A 16,652-nucleotide genomic window follows, 5' to 3' on the forward strand; every position below is an offset into this window, starting at 1 on the left:
CATAGGATGAAGTCAGGTGATGCAATGAAGTACGTAATCAATCTATTACGTACAATCTCTGCACCTTGTTACGTTCCTGGCATTTTAAAAACGCGGTGCTCCCATTGAAAAAAATTGGAAAAAATACGATAGCCACTAGAAAAAACGCTTTGGTGGAGACACAGCCTAAGGGTTCAATAGGAGTAACTGACAACCCTTTTAATACAATTGAGAGATCTCTTGAAAGAACCCACGGTCTGCAGATAGACGCCAACCGTCTGGCACCGCGCAAGAAACAGGACACCGCGGGACAAGAAACAAGCCCCTTAAAGGTAGCGGGGGTAAGTCTAGCTGAATGATGCTCTTGAAGTAACTCCAGTACAGAACCAACCGGGCAGTCAGCTGGTTTAAAGATGAGCATACAGCTTTCTAGTAGAAGGAGTACTAGCGTTGAGAATGATATCAATGACTTTGGTTAAGAGACCAGAATCTATGAGCCAGTACCCCTCAGGGGCCAGACCCACAGCTTCAAAATCTCTGGTTGGGGGTGAAATGTTGTCCCATGAGCCTGGGACAGAAGGTCCCTCCTGGTCAAAATCTCCAGGGAGAGCCTTCCATGGGAGATACCAGGTCCACAAACAGTACTTGGGCCGGCCAAAATGGAGCTACTAATTTTAGTCGCAGCCCCTCCTGACGGACCCTCGCCAGAACTCCCAGGAGCATAATGATAGGGGGCAAGGTGTACAGACGCAACCTCGGCCACATCCCAGATGAGCTGGAGGATAGAAAGAGAACCAAAGCGTACAGTGGGTTGACTCCTAGGAGGCAAACAAGTCCACTTCCACATGGCCAAATTCGTCCATATGGACTCCACTACTTGAGGGTAGAGTCGCCAATCCCCGGGCCTCAGTCTCGACAGGATGTCTGCTCCCATATTGATGTGTCCTGTGATGTAAACTACCCACAGGGAGAGCAGTTTAAATCTGCCCAGAGCAGGATCTGCTGCACCAGCCTGAACAGGGGGTACGAATGCATCCCACCCTGGTTATAATTTAGGTGACTACTGATGTGCTGTCTGTCCGCACCAACAGATGATAGCCCCTGAGTTCTGGGAAGAACGAAGTGTCTTAGTGCTAAAAAGACAGCCCTCATCTTTAGGCAGTTGATGTACCAAAAGAATGTACCCATCATCAGTCACATGATCCTTCAGAAATGTTTGTCAATGTTTCAAGTTCAAATTGATGGCATTTATTTAAAATAGACATATTTTATATCTTTTTATAGACAATTTTAATCAATGTAGCCTAATGCATCCTTGCTGAATAATTTTTTTTAAAAATCGAACTGACCCCATACTTTTGAAAGACAGCAGCATATACCTACAATGCATTTATTGTAGTAAACTTTAGTCCAAAGTGGGAATGTTTTAAACTAGATATTAGTTAGCTAAATAAACAGTGACATATAGGCTACAGCATTGATTTTCTGCGCTGTAATCATTCTTCGGCCATTCCAATCTTTTTGTATGTATGGCAATGTATACTAAACAGATCGCAGCACAGCAAAGCACTATCAGCCTATTAGATAGCAAAAGCTCTTGAAGTGCATCTGTTGCACTGCGGCACACACGATAGGATGTTCATACAATATGACCCGTGGCTATTATAAGACTTATCTCCAAAGCCATTTATCACAAACTTGCACTGATTGTGAGGATCTGGCACCCTCATCATGTGAGGACAAATTGCACTGGAAGGGCCTGATCTGTGAAAAATATCACACTGCGAGATTACAATGCATCCGGTTCTCTCCAGTGAATACAATTACGCTTGATAAATGCCTCCACAAAAACAAATAACGGTGCCACAGTAGCATCATTTGCAGGGTTGTTTATTCTCAACAGTCCCCACAGGGTGGCGCACTTTTGATGAGTAGGTTCCATAATGCCGATAATGGAGCGCAGATGGCATCTCAACAGTGTACTGTACAACAGTTTAGATACACAAAAATGCAATTCAATATAATTTAAAACATATAAAATATGGATTAAAAATAATGGACGTAACATTTAGGATTTAACAAACATTTTCTCTTATCCCTTTGCAAAAAAAAACAATCACGTCAGCAATTAGTGTCTGGCCACATATGGCTTTAAAAATATAGCCTATTAATTAAAAAAAGTCAGTACATAATCTCTTTACATATTGCATCGCATTATGTAGATTTATGGACTCGCACTTAATAAAAAACAAGACAAATATTGAGACCTTAAAGATATCCCAAGACCTTAATGTCCGTTTAAGGAGTTTTTACAATATTTGAACTGTAAGAAAATGTTAAAATGCTAATAAAGTGACAGGACACGGACCTGAGTGTGAGAAAGTCTTACTAGTAATGCATGTAACATACCATCAGACAATATGTCCAGTTTCATTTAGTGAAGTTAAAACAAGCACTTGACACCTGTAGAGTCACATTCAGAAGTTTAAATACTCTTGTGCATTTCTATTTAGAGTTCTAGGCAAGATTTGCATAGATTGGCTGTTGTAATTGTTCATAAAGGTCTAAAAATAGCCTAGAGCTGTGAATTTATTTGAAGACTTCATGGAAACCTGACTGTACCGTGAATCTTCAACTGTATCAATGTACTCCAACCTGTACCACTGCAGTATGTAGCCTATAGTCTTACAGCAATATTTCGAAGGGTAGCTGTTTAGCCGAGTCCACAATCAAACTCGGCCGATCGGGCTTTACAGTGTGATTACAGAGCTTCAGTGACTGTCGGGTCATCCTGGTTGTGGGTGACATAGTAGTCATGAACATACATCAGAACTGCGATAGGTTGACCAATAATGAGTGAGAGCCACACAGCAGCATTTCCATAGTTACCCCGAAGAAACCTGGCCACAAACCATGCCAGTGGGAGCTGAAATAAAGATTCGTTTTATTTTAAACTGAAAAAGATACTATGTATTGATATAAAAAAGATTTCATTCATTTCATAGCTCAGCTACCTGCTTAGATGGTTATCACAAACATAATATATAATTTTCTTATGCACGAATGGATGAACATAAATGCGAACGTAATTTTTGTATGTAAAGATTAAATATTTATACCTGTGCCATCATGCCCATAAATGCCCACAGTCTGAACATCCTGAGTGGGACACTGACCAGGTACTGCAGAGAGAGAGAGAGAGAGAGAGAGAGAGAGAGAGAGAGAGAGAGAGAGAGAGAGAGAGAGAGAGAGAGAGAGAGAGGAGAGAGAGAGAGAGAGAGAGAGAGAGAGAGAGAGAGAGAGAGAGAGAGAGAGAGAGAGAGAGAGAGAGAGAGAGAGAGAGAGAGAGAGAGAGAGAGAGAGAGAGAGAGAGAGAGAGAAATATACACATTAAACACCTTAAACTTCCAAGTGATGGATAGGTAAAGGTGTTTCTAAAAGGATTTCGTTTTTAGTTTTGCTCATTTTTAATTTGTTACATTTATGCATTTTAAACCTGCAGTTTAGAGAACAAGCAAGTTATCAAAGCCAACTCACAGAGGAAGCGAGTCCAAAAAAAAGGGCGTGGCCTGGTTAAGTTGCGTTAGTAATGTGTTGAAACTCGCAGTTATAGTAAGGAGAATGACATTTCCGAAACTCGTTCAAAGCAGTTAACCAATCACAACACACCAGGTCCAGCCAACCAATCAGAGCACATTGTGCTTTTCGGAAATGGGGGCTTCATAGAGACAGTAACTAAACAGAGTGTTACTGACAGACTGGAAAAAGAAGTGCTGCAACAATGTAAAATATGTGAAAAATACTGTTTTTTGAACATTCTAGCCTGAAACCTATTCTAATAATAATAATAATAATAATAAGACCCCAAAAATAAAATCAAGACTTTGTAAAAGCGCATAATGTGTCCTTTTTAAATCCTAAAGAGTGATGTATGAAGCTCTGTCAGGTTATATGAAAATAGTAACTTCCCATAATAACACCATAAAATATTGATTAAGCACTGAAGGGTTGAGCACTGCTGTTGCGTCCTTTAACCAGGTTCTTAACCTCTATTGAACTCCAGGGGTCTTGGAACACTGGCCTTCCTGTTACCCCTCACTAAATCAGGGCTAGATTGCACCCTCAGCACATCACCCCTAAATAAATAAAGCCTTTTTAAAATTTCAGTGTATCTTTACAGCTCCAGTTTTAGATATTCCTGAGATGAAACTTCACTCTCCATCTGAGTCATTACTGTGATCCTGGGACCGGTTCTGAGGTGCCCTGTAAAGGTCAATGTTTTTTAATAAGACGGTTAAGAATACTATCTGCCTGCACCTGCGGATTGGACACATCTTCCTCTCTGATTTCTCTCTCTCTCTCCCTTCCCCCAGCTCAGCTCACAGCTTATCACAGTGAACAGCAGCCTGATAGGAGCATGTTCTTCATCTTCCTCATCCCTCCGTTCTGACCTTCATCTCCTTCACAAGAACAGTGGCTACCAGCCAAACGCCGGGCACCTGCTTCTGAGTCAGGGAAATGAGACGACGCCTCGGGAGTGGGGAACATCTAAAATTTTACAAAGTATTCTAGAATCCACAGCTGCTTCAAAAGAACAGCTGCTTCCCGCAATGCTCAAAAGGTCTCCAATTGTATTTTATTTTTTTTATAAATTTTAGTACATTTATGCTCATTTCTTTTTTTTAAGTGAAGTTTCAGTTTTAAAATACTTTCTTCTAACCCAGCTTCATATAACTGACAAATGGCTGATATTAAAATTTGATATTATTTTGTCTAAAAAAAACCTTAATCCACTAACAACTAAAATCAATTGTTTAAATGTTACAAGTGAATTTTCAAGATTACATTTAAAAATATAATAGTGATTTTCAAGATTAACTTTTTTTATTTTTGAACATGCCAGATTGAGAACATGAAAACAGGGATGAAATCAACTTTTAAGGTGAACTTTAAGTGAGTAGTACATAATGGTTTAAGTTTATGCACTTTTTTTTTGTTTTGTTTTTTGGTATTTGAATGGCATTAATAGTAAAATATTCAAAGTAAACACACTAGCTACAGAAATATTACTGTGTATTGATTTGGCTTATGAGAAGTAGCACATTTCTAAAATGAGAATAATTCACACAGGTTGTTACCCTGCTCAGACTGTTAACTTTCATTTGCCATGACCCGACAGAATATTTAAAACAGTGTGTGATTTATGCATATCTCACCTCGTGAAAAAAAGCAGAGGCGAAAAATACAGCTGATTGGCTCAGTAACTTGCCAGCACCTCTTCGCATCAACGGCTTGTAAAAGTGTCTTTGAAAACAGGAGAGAGAAGCACATAAACTCACAGCCAGTGTGAACTGTAAATAACCATATATTTCTTGTGGACAGATCACATTATAGTCTCTCTTCATTATAGTCTATGTGAGTTTTACTGTGTCGTATTTCATCTCGCCTCCCAACAGCTGTCTGCGGTCTCTTTCAAAACCCCCGTTCACTCACCGGAGACACCACTTGTGCACAGGAATATTCCAGTTTTGCCAGAAGTACGTTATCGTCTCGGAGTTCCTAAAAGAAACACAGTGTCACAATCCATCTGAGACTAAAACTCTATGTACAGTATGAAATGGAAGTGGAAGAGGGAGAGATGGCGCATATAAACCAGATTGACTGCATTCAAAGCCCATCAAACGCAGTACGGTGTGGAAGTGGTACCCCCCCAGCCACTCAAATAAAGCTTTTACTAAGAGAAATAACTGTAAAGACATCCAAAGAAGATAACATCACTCACCACCAGTCACGGTAGAATTCCCGATCTCCAAACCTCAACAGCTCAGCCACAAAGTTCATTGAGGAATGGAAAAACGAGTAGAAGAAAATCAGCCAGAGGAGATGGTTGGGCACCTAGTATAAAAATAGATAACAGTATTTACTCCATAATTTGTTTCATGCTTCATTTCTTTCATCAAAACAACACAAGCAAAAATTGTGTTTCTATTCTGAGAAGGAAAGATTGACCTCAAAGTTTGTTTAACTTACTGCCAGTCTAAGCAGACGCTCTGTCATTCTAGAGTAGTCCATTTCCTGACAAAAAATGAAAAACAGAATTAAAACGTGCTTGTTCTTAAAGCACTGAAAAACAGAAGATAAAGCACATGAACACACCTGCAATGGCTTCATTGAACTTCGAATGATTGGCACCATCCACTGAAAGACAATAAAAAGAACATTAGATATGAAATGTCTCAAAGACATGAAAATTAAGGCTTGATGTGATTTCCAAATGCACTGTGATGCTTACCTGCTGCGTTAAACCAACCAATAACTGAGTGAGGAGAAACTGTAACAGACAAGCCAAACTGATTTTAATTTCTCACTAAATATAAAACTAAAATGTAGAAGCGTGTGTGTGTGTGAGAGAGAGAGTGTGTGTGTGTGTGTGTGTGAATTAAATTTGCAATTTGCAACAGCTATAACTGAAAGTAATGCTCTAACAAGAAGCACTTTCAGAAATAAAAATTACCCTCATATATTCCTGCCACGACTCCCGGCAATTGTGTGCAAACAATAAGCTAATTCCTATGATTTATTGCCATTTGCAGATTTAGGCAAGAATGCAATATTCACAAAATAAACAAGTCATAATATACTATGAACAAATCTGGTAGCACAACTTATCAATATAAAGAACTGTCAATAACGTCAGGAATATGTCCAAGCAAATCGCCTACCATCTCAAAGAGCCTCCTGAACAGAAATCCCATTCGGATGGATTCAGAGCGGGGAAAATTAAGCTCATAGCACAGGGTTGGAGCAAAAACAAAATAATACATATCTGAAAAAAAGAAAAGAAAAAGAAGTCAAAATACTACCTACATGTTCTCAGGTCATAGTATTTGACACAGACAAAATTATTTTTAGATATCATGAAAATAAAAGAAAATCTTTAATTATGATTGGAAATAACAATGACTGTGTAAGCATCTGTGTCTAACACCATTCTGTATTTCAGCAAAGCAGAACTATGAAATTTGATTGCCTTAAATAACATTTAAGCCATACTGTAGCTTACCCCTGAGAGAGAGATTTCCCGGATAAGACACTTGCAAATGCATTCCACTGGATGCAGTTGATGGACCTAAAAACACAGGAATTTTTTAAGAAATGAACAAATCTGCTTCTAATGTCAATTAAACCTGACGTTCAACTAAACATATTGAACTCTCGACCAAACCCCAAGGACATAAATAAAATGATCACTATTAATCCCATAACCTGTCCCTCCAAGATTTTGCAATCTTGCAACTGCAAGAATTAAAGGGATAGTGAAAATTTAGAAAATGTAGTAAAAATAAATAAATTTAGTCATCATTTGTTCTTCAAAACCTGTATGAGTATCTTTCTTCTGTTGAACACAATAGTTGATATTATAAATAATGTTAGTAATCAAACAGTTGACAGTAGGAAAAGAAAAACTACGGAAGTCAATGACTACAGTCAACTGTCTGGTTACTAACATTCTTTAAACTATCTTCTATTGTGTTCAACAGAATTAAGAAACACATACATGTATCCAACAACTTGAGGGAGAGTAAATTTTCCTTCAGCCTTTTTTCAGCACAAACAGCACATTGTTCATTGCAGAATGATCGCCAAAATTCACAAAGACCAGGAACAATTTTTATGGATCAACTATGGCTATTATCAATGTCCATAATGCAACATAGTGTTTATTATAGCTAATAGGGGGCAATAAAAATGTCATCACAGTTTTGGCCATATAGTGCACTAAATATATTAAAGGGTTAGTTCACCCAAAAATGAAAATTATGTCATTAATGACTCACCCCCATGTCGTTCCAAGCCCGTAAGACCTCCGTTCATCTTCAGAACACAGTTTAAGATATTTTAGATTTAGTCCGAGAGCTTTCTGTCCCTCCATTGAAAATGTATGTACGGTATACTGTCCTTGTCCAGAAAGGGAATAAAGTGGGTTAGTTAGAATTTTTTGAAGCATCAAAAATACATTTTGGTAATAAAATAACAAAAACTACGACTTTATTCAGCAATGTATTCTCTTCGGGTTCTGTTGTCAAGCCGCGTTCACGAGTACACAGTGATGCTGATGACGTAAGACGCTGCTGACGTGTTATCTGGTGCGCCCGAGCTTCGGTTTACAGTCTGAGGGAGACGCACGCAGCAGCGTCACTGCGGACTCGTGAACGCGGATTGACAACAGAACCGGAAGAGAATACAATGCTGAATGAAGTCATAGTTTTTGTTATTTTAGGACCAAAATGTATTTTCGATGCTTCAAAACATTCTAACTAACCCACTGATGTCACATGGACTACTTTGATAATGTCTTTATTCACTTTCTGGACAAGGACAGTATACCGTACATACATTTGTACGGTACAGAAAGGACAGAAAGGGACAGAAAGCTCTCGGACTAAATCTAAAATATCTTAAACTGTGTTTCGAAGATGAACGGAGGTCTTACGGCTTGGAACGACATGAGGGTGAGTCATTAATGACATAATTTTCATTTTTGGGTATTTCATACCCTTCATACTGCAGAAGAGACCGCACGTAATGTTTGATGAGGAGTGGATGTATTTACTCACACGAAAGAGATCTGGAGAGGCTGCGGGCCTTCGCTTGCGTTTTTTCTCTGCACCACCTGTTAACATCTTTATACGAGTACAATTTCAAAAACAGGATGGTGTAGATTCCTAAGGCAAACGCCCCTCCGACTGCATAAAGAGGACACAATGACAGAAACACGCTATTAGAAAGAACTATTCTGCAAAAACAGAACTCACTTCTTCCTTTTAATACCTGGAAATAGGAACACAAGAGGTTTGTAACGCAAATGCACTTCCATCACAATATCGCAGCATGCCCCCTTTCAATAGTTCATAACTTATAGTCACAAGCACGTCCAGACTCATAGCCCATCACCATTCTAGCGTGCACAGAGCTGGCTCACATTCAAATGCTCCCTCCACCACTGCGTTATCAATAGCAGCCATATGTTGGGTGGAAATGGTCCATGCAGGGGCTCTGGAGTGCGTCTATGCCCTAGAGAGATGGACTCAAGGGCTGTAGGACCAGCAGAGGCCCCGACGGCCCCTGAAATGACCTGGCTGTCTGGTACAGGAGCAGTGTGTGCAGTACTAGGCTGACAGATGGAGGCACATTTTCACCTCCCGTAGTGCAAACAGATGAGAGCGGACAGAAGAGCCAGTGAAAGTTGTGGTATGGAGAGGAGGAAGTGAGGGATTATATTTCCTACAAAAATGCATCATTATATTGCCCCTGAATTTAGGTTTAAAATTTGAAATGGCTAAATACTGTATATCAGTCTATCGCTAAGCAGGACACAATGAGGGTCAGACTCAAACCTGCATCTACTGCATGAGCACCACAGATAATCATTAGGCTGTGGCTCTGATCCAACAATGTTTTAATACTGCAAAATACTGCGCTATATAGTATTGTGAATAAAAATACAATTCACATCCCAGCTGAACACATGAGATCAGAATGCTGGTATAAAGGTGGATTAGTTCAGTCTGTAATTTATAATTTGGTTGTGCCCAATCCTTTCTGCTGGATCACCTTATTACATGATAGGCATATTATAGTCAAAATGAATGAATTAAGATCATTAAAATGATCATCTATTTGTGCTGATTATTATCCAGAAAAAAGTGAATGAATACATTATAGAGATGCATTTCTTTATGTATATATGACCAATGAATAGCTGATATTAGAATTCTACACTATTTTGAATAAGTTAATAAAACACTAAAAACTAAAATCAATCATTTTAAATGAATTGAAGTTATAGTATTCATTTATATATATTTAAATTCAATTCCAATATAATAATATTATAATTTAAATTCAAATATAAATTCCATCAATGGCGGGCAAGCGTTTTCTCGCAAATGATGAAAATTGTCATCAATGGCGGGGAAAGAGTGTATGTGTTTGTGTAAGTGTTGTATTATGTACACAATGAATGCACCATGAAAGTGTGTGTATAATGTACACTGTACAGTCTCACCTGGTGTAATAGATGGCAGCTTCAACACAACAACCATCGGAAAACATAAGACGACTGTTAAATTAAAGATGTAGATCAGCAGGCCGACCTTCTCACTAATCAACCCCTGTAAAACACACCAAAGAGTCAATTAGAACATGTCTGATGACAACACAATCAGACCAAACAACAAAATCACACATAGCCAAGCACTATAATCACGAAACACAGATATCAAAACACAAATTGCCTAGTTAATAACATAATCTGACAAATCAACAAATTAAGAAATGACATAAAACAATCAAAACCCCAGGAACATAAAACAGATGTTTTTGCACATAAAAATTCCCTAAATGCCCTACACTTAATTTTTTTATGCAAGTCTTACACAACATCAGCAAAATGCCTGAACTGTTTATAAGTTTCAATTCAGCCAGTTGAGTAAATGTGCTGATACTCGGTTCACATTTGCAAGCTCTCTCAAATATGTCAGGCTTTTTAAAACGCAATGAATCAAATTCGCCCTCTAAATTGAACTCTTCACAACCCCTCAATGTAATTTCAAACGCCAAATTATACTGTGTGAAGTGACTGAACCCTTGCATTTTTATGACAATGGCTTTATTCATTATGATAAACAGATTAAACGTAGAAATGTGAATGGCTTTTGAACTCACCATGGCTAGTTTCCTCTCTGTGTACAATGCCACGAGTATAAAAACATTAGAAACTGCAAGAAACAAATTGTTATAATGTAAAATATGATCATATTTCAAAAAACAAATGCAGTTTTAGTAATAAAAGTATTTTTACAGCCTGTAATGAAACAGACGAGGGTCAAAATTATACCCTCAGGATGAACCTTACGTCAGGGCAGACGGCCAGCGCGCGCACACACACGCACACACACGCTACAAACAAGATAAAATCGCTCCATAAAGACTATGGGTTAAAAACAATTATACTTCTGTCTTTGATAACATGCAAAATGATACACAAAATCTACCTTTTAGCAGATTAACAAGGAGTATTTTGACAATCTTCAAATCAAACATTGTCATTGTCTGAATATGTGGGAGTGTTCTCTGCCAGTCTGATTTTAATAATGCCCCTGTCTGGAAAACAAAAGAATAGACCAAAGGGGGAAATATATGCTAAGCTCCCTCTTAAATTACATACCAATGAGCAGGCATGCAGCAGGCCAGCTATAAGGGTCCTTGAGGAACAATGACACTACTTGAATGGGGTCCACTAAAATGCCATACCTATGACACAAAAAATGGATGTGAATTACAACACAGACATGTTCCCCAAACCTTCACACATCTGACGCAACATATTTTTATTCCTGCATTCGTCCCTTGTTCTGAACCTCAGACTATTTGCGGTGGTTTCAGCGGGCAGCTGTATACATACTGTATGCAAGCAGCAGTGTGCAACATGATGACAGCATATGGTTCCCTCAGCATGGGGTTTAGTGTTTCAATCAACTCAGGGAGAGGAAGGCCTGTACACTTATCAAACAAACACTATAGACTCATCTTCATCTGCATGACACTCAAAACAAAGAGAGCAGAACTGCAGAGAATGCGTTTTAACACTTTTGTGTTCATTCGACACCTACTCAATGGGGAAGTTGGAGATAAATTTCAGTTGTAAACGTTTAAGGACCACATTCTGCTGTATGTGCCCTTTTGTGCAAGATGAATGATTGATATTAAAATCAAGTATGTACTGTATATTGATATTGTCAATTTTAAGATCAAATAATTGGACCAAAAGCCACAAATCTCCCATTTTTAATTCATTAAAGTCGCAATTAAATGGAAGTAGCGACGCCGACATACCCTACCTTCCATATTGTGCCGTACATCCGAGTAAAACAGATCAACAGATTTGAGTTAAGAGTTATGACATTTTGATTAAAAATTACAAGGGCAAATAAAAAAAAAAATGCTGAATGAGTCATTCAATAGATAGGGTGAATTTCCATTTCATGAAGACTTAAGCATTCAAACTGTATGTTATGGCTGTTTCAGAAAAAATAAATAATGCATACTGGTCATACCTTAGAAGGTTTTCCAAGAACAGGCGTGCGTTGCTCAAAACCTGCAAAAAAGCAGAGACACACATTCATGAAGAAAACAATTTAAAACCAACACAAGAATACATCACTAATGCTAGCTAAACATGTCAGAACAACCAGAATAAAATCTTCCAAAGATCCTTATTCACTGTCTGAACAGTTTGCAGAGATATATTGAAATTCATGTCCATAAATCCATACAGAAGACAGACACACTTATTCATACGTACAGAATGAGAAAGAACAATGGATGAAAGGAAAAAAGACTGGCTGAAAAAATTTGCAGAGGACAAAATTGAGTCGTCTCAAAGCTCACATTAACAGTAAGTTGAAAAGCGTGAATGCATTCTTCACAGTTTTGAAGAAAAGGACTTGGCTGGCTGTCCTCCGTGTTCAGCTAGTGTTTAGAGAGACAAGCTGTTTTGAGCTGTTTATTTTTGGGTCTCACTTGGCATTAAGTGTGTCTCCATAAACAGACAAACTAATCAAAGATTCTTCACATGCCACATGACTGCCACACACCATCCGATGTTACTTAAAATGTGTCATTGCAATACAATTCTGTCACTAGTGTGGGTTTTCCTGTGTTAAAATTAGGTCTGTTTAGTCCAAAAAGAGATAGTTTAGCTTCTATAATGCCTAATGCTTGTGCTTATCCATTTCAGACAGAAAGACAAACTTTTCCAAGTGGCTCATTCATTAAATAAATATGTACTCTCAGAAACAAGACATATTCAAATAATCCAATGATCTGGAAGTGGACATTTGAGCAACAAGTTGGCTTCTTTTAAACCATAACATACAATTATTTAACCGGTTTTACTTTAATTTTTTTTTTTTTTTTACTTGCATAAGAGGCAGTAAAAATTATTAGTACTAATCTTTGGCAGCAAGAGGAAATGTTTACAACCCGCACTGATATCTGTGACACAGTTTAACTAGAAGAAAGAGTAGGCAAGTCAAAGCATGTAGTGCGACAGGGATCAGCTTTTGTGACTGTTTCAGAATTCAGACTCACCAGCATTACAACACACCAGTTCAGGATGCCTCTGTAATTTTTGAAGCTGCTCGCAGAACTCAGCATTGACTCCTGCAACTTGTGGCAACTATTGGAGGAAATAAAGAAGACATGAAACAAAAACAGTATTTGATATGATTAAACTATTTAGAATGTAATGTTATTGTTCTTTATTTAATTATAGTAATTTTTCTATATCGGTATTGAAAGATTTGAGGTGCACCGTGCAATCAACTCTATCTGTGTTTGTAAAGGTGTGAACCAAATTGTAGAATAACAAAGGAACAGCATTTCTCAGGGTAGATTGCAGGATCTCCAGTGGAATGTCCTCACAGTATTGTTTGTAGCCCCTTTGTCTTCATGTATAAAATTCTGTCCCTCAGACTTCGGGTTAAGATTCTTTTAAGGCAGACATGCTAACATCTCTGCTGAAGAACTTTGCTACACTACTTTAATAAATTCTTCTCCCACACAAGAATTCTGGTCAAGCTTACTTATTTTATGTATTAGAGATATCTAACACATTGGTGAGCCATCCAAAAGACTGCTCAGCCAATTACAGGAAAATCTAAGTATCTAACTAAAATCCATAGAGTATAATAAGGCTAAAAGGGCCTTTTTGATTTTCCCCCTGAAACACTAATTAGCATCAAACACCACCGTAGTAATTTCCTAAACATATACGTAAACATGAACATAAACATGCTACCTCCCATTAAAATGGCAGCACAATTCGATTAGCAAAAAATGCTACCTTTCAGATTGTGCTACAAGCATCATATTCATGTGGTTTGAGGCTTTATTAACGTCCATATCTACCATTAAAACAATGCAAATATAGTGTTGGTAGCACAATCTGATAGGGAGCATTATTCGTCAGAACATCGGCAATCTGCCATTTTGGAATGAAAATAAGGCTGAGGTGAGAGAACTAAGATTGGTAATGGTAAGCACACAATTCAAGTACACTTACGTTTTTTAGTTGTTTTTAAAAGGGCGTGAACGTTTTTAAGTAGGTAGTTTAATTATACCTGTAAATATAAGATCTTTGGTATGGAGCGTGGCTCTAAATGGCAGCAAACCTACAGTATTTAAAAGCTTTAAAGTTTGGAAGAGTCACTCCTCCACCTTGTAAGTTTCATATGTTTATCCTGCTGTTATTTCTTCTCTGCCCATGACTTTGTTGTTTACCTGGGGATTTAATTTCAAAATGGCGGTCACTGCATGAAATCAGTCTATAGAGTGCAACAGTGCCTGCCCACTTTTTCAGCTGCCTTGGTTCCTGAGATATTTTTACCATAGGGATAAAAAAAAAAGTATTTGTTTAAGAGTTATAAGCCATGAACCAAACTAACCGGCTACGATTTGAAGCAAAAAAAAAAAAGTATTTAACAGCTTTAACGAGGGAAAGAACTACAATTTCATGAATCATTGCGAATTACAAAATTGACATTCAAAAGAGATACATAAAACTAAACATTACTTAAAGGAATAGTTTACCCAAAATTAAAATTCTGTCATCATTTACTCACCGTCAAGTTGTTCCTAACCTGTATGAATTTCTGTCTTCTACTGAACACAAAAGAAGATATTTTGAAGAATGTCGGTAACCAAACATTTGATGGGCCATGTAGGGAAATGTAGAAAATGGGAAATGTTTTTCACCAGGAATTACACTGATAACTTTGGTTATTTTAAAAATGAGCTGATATTAGGGGCTGATTGTTTAAAACATATTCCCTTGATAACTTCATAGCTCGCAGTAGGTCTGCTTTTGAACATTTTCTTAAAGTTTTCTAAGTTATTGTTCAAAATCAATTCTCCTAGGTAGAAAATAAATGGAATTTTTACTTTAGGAACTGACTTTTGCACTCTAAAAACATAAAGGGGGGCATGCCCCTCCTCCCAAGATACAGATCATTGGTCTATTCTCTTTTTTTTTTCGACAGTAGGCCTATATTTTAATTTTTCATTTATTACATTTTATCCCCCCATAATCCGGAATATGTGCTAACATCCTAAATAATTTAGCAGAATTATTTAGCTAATGATCGAGAATCCTGGAATCATCACATTTTGCAGTTTATTATTTTTAGTTTTGCTCAATGGAATAGGGTTTCAGTAACTTTCGAATAAGTGAAATGATGGTATTTTGGGTAAAAAGGGGTTAAAAGTGTCCTGTACAGCGCCACATGCACATTGGCGAATCCTGCCTCTCTCTCTCTGTGCAGTGCACCATCTTTGTCACTGTTGTCACATATTAATGCCCACAGAACGACAACAACCTACGTTTGTTGCATGACGTTTTGGCGTAAACTACATCTTACCTCATTTTGTCGTAGAGACCGCATTTTCGTTTGTCTTCGGTCAGCGGTGACTGTAAGTTTTTGGTGAGAGACTCCCGTGCCTTGGGATCACTGGCTGCTGCTGCGGTCGCGCCGTTTCTGAGTTTCACAGTCTCGCTCTTTGCGTTCGTGATGGTCGCGCGCCTACGATTCCGTGTGATGGGCCGAAAATCATCCTTGTCAATCATGATTCTAGCAAATTTACAGCAAGCCTTCAGCAAACAAATTTAATAAGCCAAGTCCACGCAGGAGTTGCATCTGGCTCTGCGACCGGAAAAACAAGCTTTTGCGTAAAGCCCTAGTTTTGCAAGCTATTAGGCTGACGCAAGATTTGTAATAATGCTGTCTGACTCAAACGATTGCGTGGACTTTAGCACGTTTGTTAATAAAATGAGTTTCAGGCAGGTTTAAGACTTTTCCCCCGGATCTAGTTCCGCGTTCATTCTGCAAAACAACTCGTCTAACTTAAGCCAATAGGACTAGGAGTCAGTAGGCTGTAATACTGTAACTCGAAGCTGCCATAAGGGTCATATTGTGATAGGCTATTTCACAAAAAAAAACATGACCTTTATAAATAATATAAAGAATGAATTGAACAAAAAAGAGAACATATTTACTGTTGAAAGAGAACAAATTTACTTTTGAAACTCGAATGACTTTCTTTTCTTAAAATAAAAAAAGATGTTATGAACTGTTACCCATGCAGCATTCACTTTATTTGGGTCTTTTTATTTCCAATACAATGAAAGTGAATGGTGATTGGTGACTGAGCCTCCCATAGGATCTAATTTTGTTTCACATAAAAAAGTCATTCTGTTTTGAAACAACATGCTAATGAAAAGACAACTTTTTTTGTCTGTCCCTTTAATATAACCAGTTTCACCATGCGTTATTGCACTCTTGCACTACTAGAATCTACTGCATGTTAAAATACTAAATCTGGGATCTTCAAACAGTATAAGTTTTTTTTTTTTTCATCTTCCTCTTAATATTTTGACAGGGATAGCTTTAAACAAATACCACATTGTTGTAATATAGCCTATTGAACCTTAGTAAATTTGGTATTTTGGAAGTAATGGTTGAGATCAGGATTTTGCGTGAATCCAAAATATTTGATTCCCAGTTATAGGAGTTACAAAAAACAGGTGGAAATAAGCTTGAAAATGTGCAGTG

General features: G+C 37.8%; 1 protein-coding gene across 4 annotated transcripts in view; it reads right to left on the bottom strand.

Annotated features, from left to right (window-relative positions):
* The window catches only part of dgat1b (diacylglycerol O-acyltransferase 1b), a 113,380-nt gene that overhangs the window by 4,372 nt on the left and 92,356 nt on the right, over positions 1-16,652 (bottom strand). Inside the window, exons 1-17 of one of the 4 annotated variants that reach the window (XM_056263979.1) lie at positions 15,462-15,948; positions 13,135-13,222; positions 12,099-12,139; positions 11,210-11,295; positions 10,708-10,760; positions 10,049-10,154; positions 8,598-8,726; positions 7,043-7,108; positions 6,702-6,805; positions 6,272-6,310; positions 6,136-6,177; positions 6,010-6,054; positions 5,762-5,874; positions 5,473-5,538; positions 5,196-5,283; positions 3,099-3,161; positions 2,268-2,905 (exon numbers count right to left, since the gene is read on the bottom strand). In XM_056263979.1, the coding sequence (XP_056119954.1) occupies positions 2,741-2,905; positions 3,099-3,161; positions 5,196-5,283; positions 5,473-5,538; positions 5,762-5,874; positions 6,010-6,054; positions 6,136-6,177; positions 6,272-6,310; positions 6,702-6,805; positions 7,043-7,108; positions 8,598-8,726; positions 10,049-10,154; positions 10,708-10,760; positions 11,210-11,295; positions 12,099-12,139; positions 13,135-13,222; positions 15,462-15,667 (1,500 nt within the window). In that variant the 5' untranslated portion in view covers positions 15,668-15,948 and the 3' untranslated portion in view covers positions 2,268-2,740. Of the gene's footprint in view, positions 1-2,267; positions 2,906-3,098; positions 3,162-5,195; positions 5,284-5,472; positions 5,539-5,761; positions 5,875-6,009; positions 6,055-6,135; positions 6,178-6,271; positions 6,311-6,701; positions 6,806-7,042; positions 7,109-8,597; positions 8,727-10,048; positions 10,155-10,707; positions 10,761-11,209; positions 11,296-12,098; positions 12,140-13,134; positions 13,223-15,461; positions 15,950-16,652 lie in introns of those variants that run through there. The other 3 variants (XM_056263980.1, XM_056263982.1, XM_056263981.1) reach the window with 3 other exon arrangements.

The sequence above is a fragment of the Rhinichthys klamathensis genome, unplaced genomic scaffold (genome assembly GCF_029890125.1).
Source record: "Rhinichthys klamathensis goyatoka isolate OS25496 unplaced genomic scaffold, OSU_Roscu_1.1 h1tg000211l_1, whole genome shotgun sequence".
Lineage (NCBI taxonomy): Eukaryota > Metazoa > Chordata > Actinopteri > Cypriniformes > Leuciscidae > Rhinichthys > Rhinichthys klamathensis.